Source organism: Acipenser ruthenus, chromosome 1 (assembly GCF_902713425.1).
Source record: "Acipenser ruthenus chromosome 1, fAciRut3.2 maternal haplotype, whole genome shotgun sequence".
NCBI classification, from domain to species: domain Eukaryota; kingdom Metazoa; phylum Chordata; class Actinopteri; order Acipenseriformes; family Acipenseridae; genus Acipenser; species Acipenser ruthenus.
In genome coordinates, this window is record NC_081189.1 from 20213495 (window position 1) to 20234453 (window position 20959).

At 38.4% G+C, this 20959-nt stretch overlaps 1 protein-coding gene across 4 annotated transcripts in view; it reads left to right on the top strand.

Annotated features, from left to right (window-relative positions):
- Nucleotides 1–20959, top strand: part of LOC117409328 (talin-1) — a 97320-nt gene that overhangs the window by 30150 nt on the left and 46211 nt on the right. For 3 of the 4 annotated variants that reach the window (XM_059020135.1, XM_059020181.1, XM_059020275.1), the window contains exons 2-15: nt 2086–2159; nt 11789–11951; nt 13727–13824; nt 14115–14244; nt 14967–15119; nt 15208–15350; nt 16739–16866; nt 17167–17227; nt 17694–17798; nt 18063–18218; nt 18493–18594; nt 18974–19050; nt 20170–20350; nt 20620–20733. In XM_059020135.1, coding sequence (XP_058876118.1) covers nt 11822–11951; nt 13727–13824; nt 14115–14244; nt 14967–15119; nt 15208–15350; nt 16739–16866; nt 17167–17227; nt 17694–17798; nt 18063–18218; nt 18493–18594; nt 18974–19050; nt 20170–20350; nt 20620–20733 — 1578 coding nt within the window. In that variant the 5' untranslated portion in view covers nt 2086–2159; nt 11789–11821. The remainder of the gene's footprint in view (nt 1–2085; nt 2160–11788; nt 11952–13726; nt 13825–14114; nt 14245–14966; nt 15120–15207; nt 15351–16738; nt 16867–17166; nt 17228–17693; nt 17799–18062; nt 18219–18492; nt 18595–18973; nt 19051–20169; nt 20351–20619; nt 20734–20959) is intronic. The other variant, XM_059020227.1, reaches the window with a different exon arrangement.

Genomic DNA, 20959 nt, shown 5'->3' on the forward strand with positions numbered 1-20959 from the left:
ACTGTCCCATTAAAGCATAGCAGTACAGTGTGTGTGTGTGTGTGTGTCACTCCCTGGGAGTGGCACTAACATATGGTGCTTGTTATGTATGTAATACCACAGTTCAATACCAACATGCATCATTGGAGGGGGGAGGCAACACTGCAGCTTTCGCTTAGAACGATCAGCTCACACAGCAAGACTGGCCACTTGTAACTATAATCTGGGCAAGTTTATCCCTGAAATATGCCCATGGAAGCAGTAGAATCTTTTCTGTGTCCCTCGTAACTTAAATGATTTAAGCCTTTACAGCATATTGATACAGAGCTGCACCATGCTGAACGCTTACTTTAAACTACCTTATTAACACTCTGTAGTTCTCCCCAGACTGCAGGAATTTGAATGATGGCTTGGGCAGTCTACCAAATCAACTATTGACTGCAAATCCACCAATAAGGACTGTAGCTGTACTTGAAAACAGAGGTTGTTACTGCTGTGTGCGTTGTCAATACAAGGCTGTTCAGTCATATAGGGTAGGAGTGTGGATGTTCTGTGAAGCCTCAAACAACATATTTTCTTTTTAAAACCGATTATAAGTTACATTATGTGCAAAACAACCCCCATCTCTGCCATGAGGTCAAACATGTACAGTCGTAGCCTAGTTTGAGAAGTGTAAAGCATTGATACTTCAGGGAGTGTTGGCTTTTTTTTTGGTTTGATCCTGTTCAGAATATAAAACAGCTGTCTTAAAAATGTGGGTCTCCTGGCACTGGTGAAAATCATTTAAAATGAAAAAAGCTTTTGTGGGGATTCAGCAAGTGGCACTATTTCACTAAACTTTTATGCCTTTATCAGGGTTCAAATTCAATTCTGGTCACTAGTGAAACGAGTTGGCTGGTGTCAGCCCCGTGCACATTACTGTAGTTTAGATAACTAGCGCTGCATCTGAAAAATGTAAGATCGATTGAAAGAGGAAATTAGTTTTCATTTGTTTGGAAAGTCAGGCTGCAGTGTTTGTCTGAACAGCACCGTAGGACTGCAAAGCTGTGTTTCTCTAGCCCAAACACTCTTCTGGAAACTGTTCTCAATAGGCTTGCTGTTTCAATGCTTGTCCTGCCCTCCCATTGCAAGCAGGTTCATTCAGATCTCAGTGAGAATGGTCAGGATTGTTATATCTGGGGCTTGGGGTCAGAGGTGAAAACTCCACTCCCATTAGTGCTGCACGTAATTTCCCTTTTTGGACATGGGCACATTCTAATTAAATACAGGTCCGCACCTCAATGCAGGTGGAAGTGATAAATGTCTGGCCTCCCGGATCTGAACACAGCAAAAGTGAGAAATGTTGCTCGGGCTCCTTAAGCTTTTACTTTTATTTTATGTTAATCGGTACAGCGATGCATAGCAGACTTACAAAGAATTTAGCTTCATGAATTTCTTTGTTGGTTGAACTATGTAACCGTTACATTAATCAACAGTTCCATGAAGGACTGATACTTTCCAGCCACACATTCCCTGTTTCCTCAAGATCTTTATATATAGTTTAATGATTTCCGTTGCTGTGGAAGTCCTGGATAATGAAGCATAGGACGTTGGTACTGTGATGGTGCTTTATCACTTCCTGTCAGGCCCTTTAACCAAGGGGAGGGATACAAGTATGGGGCTGCATCTTAATAATTGTGCAATATTTACAGATAACCCACAGGCTTTCACCAATAAAAGCTGCTTGTTTGGGGATTATATTTTGGAATTAGCATGCAATGTGTTGTAAAAATAGTTTTATAAAATATAAACTAGTTTGATAGAAAATTTAAATAAAACAGGAACACTATGCCTTCAAATCATTTATATCCCTGATTCATTTTGTGTCTTTTCGCTAGCCTGGTTGATACAGTATGTATCTCTTACAACGAAAACTACAGTCCTATAGCATTCTAACTGCAACTGAGAAAATAAATGGCAATAAAGACGGGTGTGTTCTGTGTCTTTTTAATGACCTTAAGAGTTTGTTTTCACAGTCCTAGAATTAAGAGGCTGTGCTTGTTGATGCTACTGGAAATGGTATCTTTTTGCGGTCAATGACTATCAGTTGTCTTGTTTGTTTCCCAGGTACGAAAGCTGAGGAACCTGTCGGTGTGAGTCATACAGGGAGGAGGCCCCCCCCCCAGAATTGTTTACATCAGGTACAGTAAGAGCTCCTTGAATTCAGACCCCCCCGCCCGCATTTATTGTTGTTGTAATGAAACATGCTTGCATTCAAGCACTCTGCTTCAAGTGACTTGATAACAGGGTTTCATTGCTCTTGAATTTTTAATGGGACAGTTTGACATAAGCAACCCAAACACAAAATGTACAATAGCTTGTAAAGCCAGTTGTGCAATAAACCATAACCCATTTTCAGTAACTCTTTACCTTGATCACATTTAGGGAATGCCAGGATTCACAAGCATTTTACTAACAAGGAATGTCTGTTTTCCTGCTTTAAGCTACTTACTGCGGTGAGGGGGGTGGGGGGGGAAGAGTAACTTGAATTCTGCAAGTAGCAGGCATCGGTTAGGACTACATTTGTTTTGTATATAAAGCAAGCTGTCACAGGCATCCATTTAGTCTTCTCCTGGATCAGGACGTACGGTTCTTTACGGAATGTAATTTCAGGTGTTTATTGAATGTGCAGGATTTGATTTAACAAGATAATACTATGAAAGCCTGACGTTTCCATGGGGAAGGACCACAGGGGATATTGAGGCCAAGCTTAAATAATTAGGAACTGTATTTTCTTTTTATCAATGCCAAATATTAAACATACTGCAATAATGTAGTTATTTCTTTCGTTCTGGGAGAAGAAAACTTTTGGGTTTCTTTCACTGCTAACCTGATAAAAACTAACAGACTTTAATAAGCAGCAAAACTATTTCTTTTGTGTTCTGTCATTTGCATCATTGGTGATTTTGGTAACCCTTGACCCTAATTTCTTATAACAGAGGCTCTATTTATATGCCATGACTGCAGTATTTTTTAATTCTTGTCACTGGCAGATACACAAACAAGTTGTGAAACTGCTTATCCCAAACTGGACATTTCAAATAAAACTAGTTGTTAGCCGTTATCCCCACTGTGGGTCCTGGGCTTCCTGCTTCACTCTGCTATCCAAAGAAATAAGCACCCAACGATTTAAGAACAGTGAGTATTCAGCAGATACATACCAAGCCAATGAAGTTTCCAAAAAAAGAACAGAAAAATGCACTCGGCAGCTTTCTCTGACCTTTTTTTGGTTTGCTTAGTACTGAATATTGCTTAGCAGTGGCTAAGTGCTGTGGTTTTCAATCCAGTTGAAAATGCAAGCAGAAGATTTGATGAATTTACAAAAAAAATTCTGGATATAATGTGGTTTGTCATTGCTCTAGCCCAGCAGTTTTAGCTAGTGCACAGCACCACCCCCTGAACCAATCAAAAAAAAAAAAAAAAGGAATCGAATCCACTACTTGGAGTCATCAGAAGGACAGTAAAAATCAACTTATGAAACAGTACCTGTGAACTTCTCATAGAAAATTTCTGTTCTGGAGTTTTACTTTTTCAAATATAAAGAGTAAAAAAAAAAAAAAAAAACTCCTACTCAAGATTGCAGACACCTCTCTTTCATTGTTTAACCAGACAGTGGCTACATGAGGTCCTAGGATATTACATCACTAAATAACTCCCAAGAAAACATATGTAAAGCAAACAGACATAACTGTTGGTGCTCAGTATTTAAGACTCCAGTAATTCAAGTAATTGCCAATTTTTATGTCAAGGCATTTGTATTAGTCCCAGCTATGGATTTGCCTGTACAAATTTAGAAAACCAGTTATCCAACAGTGCTGAAACTTGGTAAGGACAGTCTGGAGATACACTGCAGGAATAGTAGAAGTCTTTTTTTTTTTTTTACATTATTTTTAAATTTACTGAACAAACCTGCTTCCCAATCTTGTAGTTTGTCAGTCTTTCACCAAGCTTTGGCTCTTCCAAGTACTGCCAATTAACGGTCAGGCATTAACTGGGTAAATCAAGCCGATTACCCTTGTGGAAACCTCACAACAAACCCCCCGTTCAAAATGTGAAGTGCCCCTTTATTGATCTAGAAATACTTCTTGGAAATCTGCAACGTTTATTTTTTTTGAATGAATTTAATTTGCCAGCGGGAAGTGATTTTTCGATGAACGGTCTCAATCTTTGAGTTGAGATGAGATCACTTGGACTAGAGTGGGATTTTTTATCCCAAGCTGCAGAGGTCCAGAGTGTATTCTATTAATACCACAAGTACTGGATACAGACTCTTCCCTAGGCAGTGTTTTAAGAATTGTACTGCAAGTTATAGTTTGCTGTGTAATGCTTCCTCATTAGAAGGTGCACTCCAAGGTACTGTATAGTACACATTTAAGCTGTTTTGAACATATATTTTACAATGTGTTCTAAATATTAATATATGTTTATTTACATTATCGTATGTCTTCTGAGCAGCATATTTTTAGCAGCCATTAGCTGTGCGCCCATTCCAGTTTACAAATCAACAAAGAAGTGTGGTGACATAGTCTCACTAGTGGGACAGACACAAACATGAATTCAAAGAAAGAGCACAAAAAGTTTATTAAAAAAAAAAAAGAAACAACCTTTTCAGCCGTGCAGTGACAGACACTCGCCCACCGGGCTGAAAAGGCCTGGGGAGAACCCTGATATATACAGATGTGCACAAATTTGTTGGTACCCTTACGGCTCATTGAAATAATGCTTCATTCCTGCTGAAAAGTGATTAAATTAAAAGCTATTTTATCATGTATACTTGCATGCCTTTGGTATGTCATAGAATAAAGCAAAGAAGCTGTGAAAAGAGATGAATTATTGCTTATTCTACAAAGATATTCTAAAATGGCCTGGACACATTTGTTGGTACCCCTTAGAAAAGATAATACATAATTGGATTATAGTGATATTTCAAACTAATTATTTTCTTTAATTAGTATCACACATGTCTCCAATCTTGTTATCTGTCATTCAGCCTATTTAAATGGAGAAAAGTAGTCACTGTGCTGTTTGGTATCATTGTGTGCACCACACTGAACATGGACCAGAGAAAGCAAAGGAGAGAGTTGTCTGAGGAGATCAGAAAGAAAATCATAGACAAGCATGGTAAAGGTAAAGGCTACAAGACCATCTCCAAGCAGCTTGATGTTCCTGTGACAACAGTTGCAAATATTATTAAGAAGTTTAAGGTCCATGGAACTGTAGCCAACCTCCCTGGGCACGGCCGCAAGAGGAAAATCGACCCCAGAGTGAACAGAAGGATAGTGCGAATGGTAGAAAAACAACCAAGGATAACTGCCAAAGATATACAAGCTGAACTCCAAGGTGAAGGTACGTCAGTTTCTGATCGCACCATCCGTCGCTTTTTGAGTGAAAGTGGGCTCCATGGAAGAAGACCCAGGAGGACTCCACTTTTGACAGAAAAACATAAAAAAGCCAGACTGGAATTTGCTAAAATGCATATTGACAAGCCACAATCCTTCTGGGAGAATGTCCTTTGGACAGATGAGTCAAAACTGGAGCTTTTTGGCAAGTCACATCAGCTCTGTGTTCACAGACGAAAAAATGAGGCTTTCAAAGAAAAGAACACCATACCTACAGTGAAACATGGAGGAGGCTCGGTTATGTTTTGGGGCTGCTTTGCTGCGCCTGGCACAGGGTGCCTTGAATCTGTGCAGGGCACAATGAAATCTCAAGACTATCAAGGCATTCTGGAGTGAAATGTACTGCCCAGTGTCAGAAAGCTCTGTCTCAGTCACAGGTCATGGGTCCTCCAACAGGATAATGACCCAAAACACACAGCTAAAAGCACCCAAGAATGGATAAGAACAAACCATTGGACTATTCTGAAGTGGCCTTCTAATCTGAATCCTATCAAACATCTATGGAAAGAGCTGAAACTTGCAGTCTGGAGAAGGCACCCATCAAACCTGAGACAGCTGCAGCAGTTTGCTCAGGAAGAGTGGGCTAAACTACCTGTTAACAGGTGCAGAAGTCTCATTGAGAGCTACAGAAAACGTTTGATTGCAATGATTGCCTCTAAAGGTTGTGCAACAAAATATTAGGTTAGCGGTCCCATCATTTTTGTCCATGCCATTTTCATTTGTTTTCTTATTTACAATATTATGTTGAATAAAAAATCAAAAGCAAAGTCTGATTTCTATTAAATATGGAGTAAACAATGTTGGATGCCAATTACTTTTGTCAGTTTCGAGTTATTTCAGAGAAAATTCTGCATTCTTCGTTTTTTGTGGAGGGGTACCAACAAATTTGAGCACGTCTGTATATGTCGCTAGCTTGTCTGTTGCAGGCTCTGGAGATCAAGGGAAATTTTGAAGTGTTAACTGTTTCCACCAATAAGGTGATAACATTTAAATGTGTTTCTGGTTTTCTTCAAAAAAATACTTAAGATCAACCTATGTTATGTTTAATTAGAAGACAGAGATGATGAGACTCGTCTGATGGTTTCTGTAATGTATAATATGTTTTATTGACACATCTTTAAATTGATTTAAATCAATAATTCTGGGGTTTTCAGCACCACTGCCTGGTTGAGTTTGTGTGAGATACATATGTGTAAATGAAATTGGAGATAAAAAACCGTGGGCTAGTGACAGGATTTTATTATGAATCAGTGTTTGTACTAGGGGAGGGCAAAGTTTCCAAGTATGCGAAGGAGGTGAGAAAATATGTTGGTGGGGATTGTTTTATGTTCACACTGTGTGGGAGAGTGAATTGCTAAAAGCACACACTTCCCAGTTGGGCACAATGGCATATGATTTTTAGACCCAATTTGTATTCCTACTAGATTTTTTTTTATTTTTTATTGCATTTAAGATAGCCCATCTTGTTACTTTTAAATTGTCAGACTCAATCTTCTCAGATTGAGTTCTTCTATTTGGATCTCCTATTATACTGTATCTCTCAATTTCTATCCCCATTATAAAGCATTGCGACCGAGTCAAACTTGCAGGTAGAAGTGGGAGTCTCTACATGTCCAGGTTTGCTTCTCTACTTCAAGATATGCAGGTTATACCTACTGTACTGTGTGGAGCACTTGGGGATACATCTCACACTGGCTAATCAGATAGAGATGTGAAGCCATTGCTACACTGCACATTCAGATCCCAGCCTGATGAGTCACAATGAGATGGATCTCTTGGTAGATTGGATCATTGTAATATTCTCTGATTCTCAAGCATATGCAAACTGTTTTTCTTTGTCTTGCACAGGAATATTAGTTTGACAAATTTGCATTAAAGTATGGATTCCATTTAAAATATATAACTTATACATGTGTGTGGGTTTTTTTTTTGTATTCATGAAATGGTTAAACAGTTTTCCTAATATAAATAAAACTAAAATAATTATTCATTTTTAGCTGAATATTTTCTAAAACCACTTGACCAAGGTTGTTTCTAAGGCACACTGTCTTTAAAAGGCATTTCTAGTTGCCCCCTACCCGAGGCACAAAAAAGTAGAATATAACTTGTAGGATTTTGGTTTTATTTAACAGTGAAAACAATCAATCAATCAATCAATCAATTAGTGATTTAACTGGTTCACTAAATTCTTCAAGATACACAAAAGGTTCCCTGTGACCCCACGTCACCTCAACAAATTTATAATATACTTTAAGGAAATGTTCCTTTTAGTGCAGTTTGGAACACGTTTGCTAGTAAATTATAAGTAACCTACTAAGAGTACAACTATAATAAGCAATGCTTGGGAGTTATTCAATTATTAAAAATAGTGTCTGCCTGTTTTTTCCCCACTTTCTGCATCAGCTGAATCCAACCAGATTTTTAAAGGACTTGTCAAGTTTCTCTGCATTTTTTTCTGTTTTTCTACCAAAATGCACGCAGTATTTACAGTAGGCGCCATCAAATTTTGCAATGACACAATAGTTTTTTTTCCTTTTGTTTATTTCTATTGTATTCAACAGTACAGTATTTTACCGCTATTTTTCCTCATCTAACATCTTGTCCCATGATGGCTAACTGGAACACTGCTGCAGCAGGGGGATCCTGGTCACATTAATCCCAGAACTTTGCCTAGTAGTGTCTTACAGTATGACAACGACTAAGCAGCAAAAAAGACATGGCTCGGTAACACATTCCATACACTTCCGGTGGGATGGCGGTGGGGTAGGATTAAAAAAATGGGACGACTTCTATGTCTGACTTGCTTTGTTCTAGACTGTCTGACTGTCTTCATAACTTCATCCATTTTAGCCCTGGGATCAGTCTACTGTTGCTGTGCTTTTTGCTTGACTCCAGAGCCACAACCTCATTTTGTTGTGTAAAGACCAAATTGAACTCAGTAGTTTTGGTCTCTCCAATGAATTAAACAACCTCACCAACACCTCCCGACTTTTAATTGCTTCCTCACACTGCATGGTTGCGACTGCTGAGGTATGATATTTTGACTAAAGTTCTCTGTCCATGAATGCAGTGGTTGATTAGGGTCACACACATACAGTCAATAGAGGACTATTGTTTCTTCTATTTGTTGACCAGCAGTTAATGTTTGACATTAATGAAGTCTGGGTACCACTTTGCAACCCGAACCAGGGCAAGTGTTTATGTTTTCCAGGCAGGCTGGTCTGCCAGTGTTCACTCCGCTGCTGTAAGTACACAGCTCGTCACCAGTTAAAAATAAATGGCTCCAGGGAGACTCTCGGGTATGCATTCCATACTATACTAACACTGTACACTGCCTCTCATTTACACACAAGACAGTCTTCCAGCGCAGTGAGTAGAGAATGTAGAATAATTCATCAAATAAAATTGTATAACTTTATGAGAATCTTGACACTTTTGAAGTCAATCCAACATAGCTCATGCATCCCCAGTAGTGTTATTCTGGATTTTGCATCATGGAAACTATTGTTGCAGCTCTGTCTCATTGGTCAGCTGCTTGTGTGAAGTTTCCTGACCACCGGATGATCACAGGTCGCTGGGGATGTGAGCAGCGCAGTATTGCTGAAGCAAAAATGATTCGACATTCTTCTAGAAAGCAGAAAAGAAACCACACTCTGATATGACAGACTGCACAGGTCTTCCAGTGATGCCAATCTCGATCTATATTGTGTTCCGAAACACGTCGGGCAAGGTGTTCTTCTGAGAAGCCACAGGGATCAAAGATGTGTGAATGCTTCAGTGCCTCCCTTCTTTAGCCTTTAATTCTGTCCCTGTTTTTTTTTTTTTTTTTAATGTTTTTTGAAGATTTATTGAGCTCTGAAACAAGTTTGTACTATTTACTGTGAACTGTTAACGTTGGTGCAAATATCTTCGGAATATATGAACCTTGCAGGTAGCATGATGTTAACACTAACCGTTTTATTCTCCATTCGACAAGATAATGCAAATTGAATTTTAGAGCAAAGACAAAAATGAGTATTTTAGCACACGAGTGATCCTGTATTACATTAAGAGTGATACAGTGGTGCTTGATGGTTAGGCACAGTCCAACTATACATGGAACAGATGTCAGTCTTATTAGATTCAATGCACACTAAAATCTGTTTAAGTACTAGATGTTGCCGGTTCACAATGCTACAGTTCTGTTTTTCCTGTAGGTGCTAGTGGTTCATGCTGTGCTCATTCCGTTTGACTGCATGTTGAACAGCTGTTGAGATTTATTTTATTTATGAATGATTACAATCTCAGTTACTATTCTAATCCCCATATTGTCCCACGCAGTGTTGTTGGCTTTTTTCAGCTCTATGTAGATGCTTCTTGGCATCGCAGAATAGCCGTTACTCCAAAGTTGTCGGCAAGTCATGAATCTCTACCCACACACTGCATATTGAAAGCCGAATGAGCTGTACCCAATCAAAGTAGTGTTGGGCAGCATCAGTCATTTACAGTAGTACTGCATGAGAGAGAGAGAGAGCGGTGGCTGTAGCACAAAAAGCAGGACTCTTCCAAACTCTTATCTTGTAGTCAATTCAATAACTCTTAACTATTTGTATAATAATAATTAAAAAAATAATAATTATAATACCATCATCATCAACAACAACTCCCACCATGTCAACTTGAAATGGAGGAAAGGTTGGCGTGAGGAATATTTATTTTTGGCTTTGCTGCCAGTAGAAATGTATTGGCACTCAAGACTCCTCCTTGCTGCCAGCACTGCTGATTCCTGTTACACAGAGTGTTGTCAGGACTGTTCGTTGTGGGCCATGTACATCCTACAGCAAAACCGTTGCTGTAGGAATGAGTTAACACAATTTTGAAGAAGTTACATTTTTGTACTAAACTGCAAGCAACGGTAAACATGACGCTGTAGTAATGTTAGTCATGTGAGATGGACTAAACATAAACTGTAGTCATGAGACTAAACAAAAAAACAACAAGGATTCATGAGGGTCAAACAAATGGTACTCTAAAAGTTGAGTGAAGAAGTACGGTATTCTGTTCACTTCTAACAATAAATAAATGTAAAAACTTTCGGCTAATTTCATTGTCATGATGAATTTACAAAATGATTTACTTCCCTATTAATGAAGGTAAAGGTTTTCAATATCAGATTGCACAGAAATGTAGCCTAAAAGGGGAACTGTATTTGGTGTTTTTGTGACAAATAGGAAGAGTTACTTTTGTAAGGAAGAGTTACTGGCATGACCAAGGTGTCCTCAATACTGCCCTGGAGGAAACCCCCTCACAGGATAAGAGTGTAGCAAACATCTATCCACAAACATCTCTCCAGAAACACCTATCCTTTCTCATGTTAATGTTGGGTGTTTGGTACACGCATTGAGATATTAGAACGTGCATGTCTGGTTTTTGATGAACCAGTTTGCTTGCAGTTGTTCGATATTCTATTCTACATTGCAGGACATGGTGAATGACATCTGTAAATGTGTGTTTTGCTTTTTTTTTTTGTTTGTTTTATCTCGCCCAGGGGGATATGAATATTACTGACGTACTGTACCATGGTTTTAGTTGCTGTTGTTATCAACTTAACAGTCATGACCACCTGGTCTCAAACTAACCCAGCAATCCTATCAATTCATTGGTGGTCAGCTTTGTTCATGCATATCAGTGCCCTTAGTGTGTGTGTGTGTGTGTGTGTGTGTGTGTGTGTTGTGTGTGTCGCGTGTTTTTTTTAAGCGTGTTGCAAAAACCAACTTAACAGAATTAAGTCGACACCATCGATAAGGGAACATGTTTCGTGTTGCACTTTAACTTAATATTAAAGTTGTTTTATGCAAATGGACAGCTTGGTGACTCCAAACAATCTTAGAACACAAAGCTGCTGAATTTGCTAGTTTTGAGGTGATATACACTCTATTTTTTTTTTTTTTTTGGAGAGTATCATGGCAGCATGAATCGGATTATGTGTCCTGTGAAGTTTCCTAAAACTCTTTTCCAAAATCATGTTTAACCATCTATATGGGTCTGTTGAGGTACTTCGAGCATGTCAAAATATGCTGCTTACACAACAAGCACCAGTTCTGTCTGCAAACTGTTGTTGTCAAAATAGTTTCTGTAAAAAAGCAATTGAATTCCCTGAAATACTTCAGATGTCAGGGGTTAATGTCATAGAGCTTTTGATTCCTGAATCCAGCAACTTTTATTAATGAGATCAGAATAATGCAGTGAGTCAAGCTGCATTATATAAGTCTGAAGTGCAGAAGGGAGTCTAGTATGTATTTATTTATTTATTTATCTATCTATAACTTGTAATAACTTATAACTAACTATTGGTTTATTTAATAACAGTGGTATCTTTAATGTGTTGTCAGGTGAAGTAGCGGAGCAGAGAGAAGACAGTCGCCATGGTTGCCCTGTCGCTGAAGATTGGCGTGGGAAACGTCGTGAAGACCATGCAGTTTGAACCTTCCACCATGGTGTACGACGCCTGCCGCATCATCCGGGAGAGGGTCCCCGAGGCGCAAACTGGCCAGCGTAAGTAGCCGTTTCTCAAAGTCGTCAACCATTCCTACAGCTTTGTAAGTGAACTCCATAACTCGGGTAAAAAGGAATGCTGTCTGAACACAGTCAAGGGTTGTAGGACCGTATGTTATTTTTGAAAGGAGATAAGACAGCCGTTCATTTTACAAAACTATAATCAAAAGTACATTGTAAGACACGTGGCAAAGCAAAACCGCAAAGAACCCAGCTGACACCCAGAAAGGACACGATCAATATAGGAATGTGTGTTTTGTTTTATAATGCTGGAATTGAATTGTGTGTGCACCGTTCTAGCCAGGGGTGCTACAGTAATGGAATGATTCAGTTCCTCAAATAAAAACAAAAAAAACTAAACAAGCAACACAGCATAATAATTAGTTTCCATTGTTCCAAGGTCAGTGCAGTATCTTTGCACATGTGGTAACAATAACCTTGAAGTCTGTCATTTTTATACACCATGCTCTTACTGTTTATTTAGTATACTCGGCTGTTTACAACATATAAAATTCTGCATTTGATAGTTGATGAAAGTCTTGCTTTATATGATATCTAACCTTTATGACTTTATTATTAGATAATTTTTTTTTTTTAAATTCAGTTGTTTACATGTAACACCAAATCTTTAACCATGTGTTTGGTAGTTTTTTGGCTGTACTAAATAATCTAAGCACTTAAAGTACAGACAGACAGGCCTCATTTATACTGTAGGAAGTAAGGCAGTTTAAATGTGTAAGCATTGGGTATTTAAAAAAAAAAAAAAAAAAAAAAAAAGAGAAATTAGTAAAATACTGAGACCATCATGTTAACATGCAGCTGATCCATGCTGGAGCGAAAGAAAACCCTGTCATTTCACCCTTCCCATCCCTGTAGATTGGATCTTTGGGCCTTAGTGGATGGGCCCACCCTTGGCTAAGGTGCAATTCTGTAATATGTAATCAGTTTTCCTTGGTTACCAGCAGTCTGGCCATCTGTTTTTTAAAAGCAGAAAGCTAAGGAGTAACAAATGCCTCACAGCAGACATGCGTTACAATTTAATCTTGTAACTCCAGCTGCGATTGGACAGTTTAGCATTAACAAAAGCCAGGAGAAATTATTTTTTCCCCCAGTCGTTTTCCTCCAAGCAGTATCATGTAGTATTGTTGGAATTTCAAATATGTATATTAGGTGTATTGTCAGTTTCACCTCCCTCCTTGTTGCAGGTTTTTTCCTATTGAGGCACCGTATGTGTTATGAAGTACCTCATCCATTACATTTTAGTAGTGACTTAATATGACAGTTGAGTTGTAATAGTTTTTTTGTGTTTTCAGTGTTTTTCGTCTAATGTTGACATGTTTTACTTGAATTCCATTTCCTGAATGTGATATACAAGAAGTACACAGGATTTTTACTTGTATCCAGAGGATGTCTGATCCAATTTTAAGATAAAACTGTGGTTACACCATTCAATTTATCGAGAGCATACAAACCTAGGGACATCGGAAGGACCCATCCTTTTATGTACAGTAGATACAGTATGGAGGATGAAGGTTGTTTTCATGTTACCATTAGCTCTAATATTGTATGTACAGAGTGGCAGGTGATTAAGCCAGACGCTCATTGTTTTCTTTATGCAGACATTCGCACACAACTATTTAAGGTATTGTACACAGACTTCGATAAAATAAAATATATACTTCTGAAATAATTATGCCCAAAACGTCTGTCTGACGATACTGTTAGTTTTATTAACTGCAGAGAAATGTAATAGTTTTGTCATGTTCTGCTTTCAGCTAATGATTACGGATTGTTCCTGTCGGATGAAGACCCTAAGAAGGGGATCTGGCTTGAGGCTGGGAAAGCGCTTGATTATTACATGCTGAGGAATGGGGTGAGTCGGCAGTAAACCTGTTGCAACAGAACTTGAGGCGTGTAGCAGCGGCATGGTCTATCTGCCTACAAGTTTTCATGACAGCTGAGGCTTGGGGGGCATTTCCCATGCCAGTAGTATTTATTATTTGTCACCAGTATATTAATGAAGTATATTTTAATATTGCTGATGTTGCATCACATTGCAAGTTTTAAGTTTATTATGGGATGCTGTTGGATCTCAGGTATGGTGGGCTAGGGTGTGGTTGGCACACTCGGAAGCCTTGCATTGAATACTGTTGCTGTTTTCAGGACACCTTGGATTACAAGAAGAAGCACAGACCCCTGAAGATCAGGATGCTGGATGGGACTGTTAAAACAGTTATGGTGGATGATTCCAAAATTGTTGGAGATATGCTAATGACGATCTGCGCCAGGATAGGTGAGGATTCTCTTTTGATTCATCAGAGACATAGGGGCACATTTCCTAAGCTTTTACTCAAGTGTAACAGTTGCATCATTTCCCCCCAAAAAAACAGTTCAGACTAAGTGGTGCAAATATGACCTCTGTTAGGCATCTACTGTGGTATTTAACAAAAAAAATGCTTATATGCAACACATGAAATAGCTGCAGATGTATATGCACAAGTATTACAAAGCCCCTGTAAATATCGGCCTAACTGGATACCAAGAAATATGGTGTTTAGTTAAATATAGGAACTCGGCAGAGTCAAGCACAACCTAAGATACACTCACGTTGTCCTTTTTTGTATTAAAATATTTGAATATATTGAAACCAAAAATTCTAATCCTTGTTATTACCGTTTCAGTCGAAGAAAGATACTACTTAACATGGAAGATGTGGTAACATCGTATTGGGTAGCAGTGTACAGTACAAGACCAATATAATAAACGACAAGTTATTGTGTTGAGGGTTTATTTTCCTGTGTAGTTACTTGCTGTCGAAAGGGGTCCCTTTTTAAATATGAAATTCCACCCACTCTCGTGATTGTTTCTAGCGATTACATTAGGTAAGTGTCAGTAAATGGAGTGTGGGATGGTACACTGGAGTGCGTATGAAAAGCAGGTGTACTAATCCATTTCATCTAATTGTCTTGCAAATTGCATTGCCTGTTGAGCACCTCTTGTTCTGCATTAACACAGGCATCACAAACTATGATGAGTACTCGCTGGTGCACGACATTGTAGAGGAAAAGAAAGAGGAGAACTATGGGACCCTGAAAAAGGACAAAACACTCATGCGAGACGACAAGAAGATGGAGAAGCTGAAGCAGAAGCTCCACACCGACGATGACAGTGAGTTTTCACCCTGAGCTTTCTTTTCTGTCTTCTCATTTTTAAATGCGTTGTGTTCGGGTGACACTGAAGAACCTGTCATTTGCAGTGAACTGGCTGGACCACGGGCGCACGCTCAGAGAACAGGGCGTGGAAGAAACAGAAACGCTGCTTCTGAGGAGGAAGTTCTTCTACTCAGATCAGAATGTGGATTCCAGAGACCCAGTGCAGCTCAATCTGCTATACGTGCAGGTAGGGAGGGGGGCACTTTGAGAATTTGTGAGGGAACCCAGCGGAGCCCATCTTGAATAATATGCATTAAACTGCGGTAGTTGCATTGCCTTAATTAGGAACAGAGAGTACTACCCAAAATGTTATTGTCTTTGCCAGAACAAACACTTAAATGAGCTCTTTGATGGTATTATAAACACAGCTGAATGCAGTTCATTAAGCCAAGACAAATAATGTCCTTCCTGCATCAGAAATGTTTTTCACTTATTTGTTATCCCCTCCTTAACTGCTTATCGATGACTGAACTCTTAAGAAATTACAGGAAATTATTTCTTGACGTTTAGAGTAAGCTAGAGATTAAAGAAGGTTTTTTTTAAAAAAAAAATTTTGAACCGTTTTAGTTGTATCCTTTGTCATTGTAACTTTTCAAAAGTAATGTTACTGAAAGGGAAGTCTGCACTACTTTAACGCAGTACAAGTCCTGGTTCTAATTCAGATAAGTTATCTGATTAGGATATATTCCCAGCAAATATATCTTTCAGTCTTTCTCCCTGAACGCAATCAATGTTGTGGCTTCTGTCTTACAATCCCACACTTGAAACTTCAAGATAATTGTTGGTATTTTGATTATTTTCACACTTTGCAAAACCTAAACTGCAGCTTTAGCAAAGCTCCTGGAGTCTGGTTTTATGCTTGCTGAAACAGATCATCTTTTCCTCAAGTACTTGACTTAGCTGGATCTCTGCATTAAGCGTGTGCAACAATCCACAGTCTCCCTTGGTGTGAGAACAAAGTATCACAAGAACAGAGTAAAGGAGTGGCCAGTTGCTGCTTTCTAAACTATTTCTGACCTTTACAGTCAGCTGGTCATCACGGTAGTTGTGCAATTTTTTTAAAAAAGCAGCCAGGGACTTTCAGTATTATCTCTGAACCCAGTTTGCCAATCCCTAGAGGAAATGCAAGATACAAGCATTTCATAAATTAAACACAGCATACAGATTTTAAAGGAGCCATAACTATATAACCCAATCCACTTCACTAGAAAATTGAGGGTAAAAAGCATTGTAATATGTTGTTTGATACAAATTGGCATTTGTGGTTGATGCTGCGACAAGAATGGGTGATTTGAAAAGAGTACTATGTTTTATCTCTACAATACCTAACTAATATCTTTCTGTCAAAACAACCATTTTATAGTGCATTTGTTCTACAGTACGTGTGATGTTACACCAAAAGGAACTTTGAGTATATATCGTCTTTTAATTACATATAAAGTTATTTATTTACTTTTACTCTTTATTCGCCAACAAATTACAGTAAGGCTGCATTTTTTCTATTTAATGATCAATTTAAAATTATCACCCGAAATGTGTTTTGAAATAAATAGTTCTTTATTTTTTCATGTGAAGGCTCGAGATGACATCTTGAACGGTTCCCATCCTGTCTCCTTCGACAAGGCCTGTGAATTTGCAGGGTTTCAGTGCCAGATTCAGTTTGGAGATCACAACGAGCAGAAGCACAAGCCTGGATTCTTGGAGTGAGTACCACTGGCTTTATCTTTTATACATGTGTCTAACAGGAAACCACACCTTTTGTTTAAGCATTCCTTAATAAGTAGTAACAAGACTGGGTTGCTGTGCAGAAGGTCATGGGTCAGATCCTTACTTAGACTCTTGTCTTTTGTATATGACCCTTGTTGACGCAGCTGTGAATGGGTCCCTTGTGTAATATCAGAGACGTCTAAAGGCAGCAGGCGTTATATTGGCCTTATCATGCCAAAACCACATGCTTTGAAGGAATTTGCACTAAATTTAAATGTTATATTTTTTTGTTTCAGTTTAAAGGAGTTCCTGCCAAAAGAATACATCAAAAACAAGGGAGAAAAGAAAATCTTTCAGGTGAGTTTCTAGAACAGCTTGTTCTGAGCACAACATCATGAAGCACAGCTTAGACCCGTCTGGCCTGTACTCTGTTAATCACGTTCAGATCTTCGCTCCGGACCCATTTTGTTCAGCCGTATTTGGTCATAAGATAAGTCCTTTATGCCCATTCTCTACATAAAGGTTTGATAGCTCATTAAGCATGTACACCCAGTAGTCCAATACCGATTTTTGTTTAAATGTCTTGTGCCTCTATCCCATAAATGTTTTTTTGGTAATCACCAGTTTGTTGGTGCTTTTCACCAAATTCTTGTGTTTTCTATGGACCCCTCTCTCTTGTGTTAGTTTCAATTTTTCATTTTCATTCTATACATAACTTGTGAGTACAGGCCGGTTCAAACTAATAACTATAATTTTTCAGTTACCAGGAAGGACTTTTTTTTTCTGAGATTACACTGTTATATACCGTTTTCTTTCATGGCAGGCTCACCACAGCAGCCAGAGCATGACAGAAATTGAAGCAAAAGTGAGCTACGTCAAATTGGCCAGGTCTCTTAAAACCTACGGAGTGTCATTCTTTTTAGTAAAGGTAATATGTTTTACAAAATAGAGAATACTATTTAAAAAAAACCAGACAAATATTGCATTTTTTTTGTGATCGAGTCCCCATTTGACGTGTGGATAAAAATAAGAGGATATATGTTTGTCAAACAAGAATGATACGGGTGGGATATTTCAATTCTGAATAGAATTACAATGCAAAAAATGAAAGAATTGTGTCACAGAAGATGCTGTTGTGAACAGCATGGGTTGTCTGTTTTGTGTTTATAGTGATGAAAGTTTTTTTTTGCAGGAGAAAATGAAAGGCAAGAACAAACTGGTACCCCGCTTGCTGGGGATCACGAAGGAGTGCGTGATGAGAGTCGATGAGAAAACCAAGGAGGTGATCCAGGAGTGGAACCTCACCAATATCAAGCGCTGGGCTGCATCTCCCAAGAGCTTCACCTTGGTATGGGGGGTGCTTTTCATGTTACACTAATAACTTACACAAGGATTTCTTTTGCAGCTCACTTCTTTGTCAAACAGTTTGTAACTCCATAGTTAAGATCTGTTTGCGTTCATTTTAATAACCAACATGTCTCTTGGGTTTTCAGGATCTGTGTTAATGTTAAGACATGCTTTATCTTGCTGTACAGTGCTTGGGGGTTTTCATATTGCTCTAGTCTACTTCCAGGGCTGGCAGTTTCCTAGATGATGATCTATAACTACATTTCTATGATCAGGATTTCGGTGACTATCAAGATGGCTACTACTCTGTTCAGACAACCGAAGGGGAACAGATTGCACAGCTGATTGCTGGCTACATCGACATCATTCTTAAAAAGGTACATTGTTTAACAGTCTTGGGTAGTAAAGTAAAGCCTGTTTTATAGTTAATTCTTACTCTGATGCTGATTTGATAACAGATTTTTCTGTAGGTGTTTTACTGCTGCTGGTACAGATAAAGGGCAGTGATGTCAATTTTGGTCTCCGTGGAGATTGGAGATTTGGTTTTCTAACCAAGAGATATATTTAGAAGGTTTCAGTTTTATTATCAATTCCTGCAAGTGTTTTTTTTTATTTTATATTTTTTTTTATAATTGATTGATTTCAGCGACTGGGCTTATAGTAAGTTCCTAAAAAATGTAAGAAGGAATCCAAAACCCATTGATTCCACCATCACACTAAAAATCTATATATCATTTTTTTGCATTATCGTAACAGAAAAAAAGTAAGGACCACTTTGGCTTGGAGGGAGATGAAGAATCTACCATGTTAGAGGACTCTGTGTCGCCAAAGAAGTAAGTTGATGCTTAATAACATAAGGGGGTATTTATTTATATTGGGTTATGATGTTGCAATAAGATATGCATGTCTAACCTGGCTACTGCTGTGTTGATGAAAAGACACAGTGATTTTTTTTTTTTTTTAAAACACATTTTTAATCTTCTGTATTAAAGTTTCTAATGATTACAAATATTGTGTGTGTGTGAAACTGAAAATGAATATATATATATATATTAGGGCTTAAAATGTTTGATCGGTTAATCTATGGGCATAAATTGATTAATCGGTAGATTAACCCGTCCACATTTAGGAAAGGTAACAATCTTTTATAGCGGTAGAATTGTTTTTTTTTTAAAAGCATTATTATTATTATTATTATTATTATTATTATTATTATTATTATTATTTTTTTTTTTTTTTTTAGTAAATGTAACACATTTTCACAGAACAACCGTTCATTCGGGCCACTGTCAGTGACATATGTGAAAACACAAGACAGCTGAGCTGCGTTTACCATGACAGCTACGTACATGACTTCCTGTACTTTTTCGTTTTTATTGCATCTAGCAAAACCTGAAGAGATTAAATTGTTCTGAATCTTGCTAGAGGCACCCGAGACATGTGATTGCTTAACATGCTGTTGTAGAAAGTAATTCCACATAATTGCCTCTATGTCGGTTTGGGTATTTGTGGTATGTATCTCGTTGTCTGACATTTATTTGTACAAAAGTAAATCCAAATATGACTTTGTTCTCAATATAATTCTCAATGACGCTCTATGATAAGCAATGTCGCACAAAATTCAGCAATTGTTACACCGCTTAGGGTCTCGCATATTTATGTCCCACCTCTGCTCACTCATGATTGGACAGCTGCAAAACCAGGGCAGATCTTTGACTCTCCCATTGGTTAAACTTACTCAAGGCTGTCAGCTAAGGCAGAGAATACCTTCAACTGTTTGTCCCGCCTCCGCTCACTTATGATTGGACTGACGCGGAGATAATGCAGATCTTCTATTGGTTGGTTTTATTTTATTTTGTAAAAAAAAAAATGAATCCAACAAAGGTTAAGTTAAAATGTGGCGTAGTTTCCTGTGATTTTCACCTAGCATCCCCCTCCCTACTTCCTCTCAGGTCCACCGTTCTCCAGCAGCAGTTTAACCGGGTTGGTAAAGTGGAGCACGGCTCTGTGGCCTTGCCAGCCATCATGCGCTCTGGAGCTGGCGGCCCAGAGAGCTTCCAGGTGGGCACCATGCCACAGGCCAAGCAGCACATCACCAGTGGACAGATGCACAGGGGGCACATGCCTCCTCTGGTAAGCAGCCTTTATTTGTACACTCCCAAGCACCATCTATTCTTCAAGCTAATTTTTGCACAAATATAATATGTTCTTGATCATATCGACAGCAAGCTTTTGGTCGGTGCCCGTCTGTATGGCTATGGCCGTGCAGACGCCTTTTGAGCTGTGTGTGTTTTTTGTTTTTTTTTCTTCTAAAAACAGAAAATGTACTACCGGTATTGTTTTTCAAAACTTAACCTTTTTATTAGGCCGGATTATCAGTCTTCTGAATGTTTGTGTTACAGACCTCGGCTCAACAGGCTCTGATGGGTACCATTAACTCCAGCATGCATGCTGTGCAAGCAGCACAGGCCACGCTGGATGAGTTTGACACATTGCCACCTCTTGGGCAGGATGCTGTAAGTACTAAACTTTAGAACAAAATCTTCATTTTTAAAATGTATGTATTTATTTCAAAGCAGTTTTATATAGTTTTCACTTTATTTTGGAAGTGGTGGCGTCCTCTAAAAAACAAGTATTTTTTCTTTCTTCACATATTGTACTTGTGACTTTTTTGCAGTACGTTCAGATTTGCAGTGAAACTCTTTGATAGCTTTAGTACTTTAGAGGTGTGAAAATGTGGTT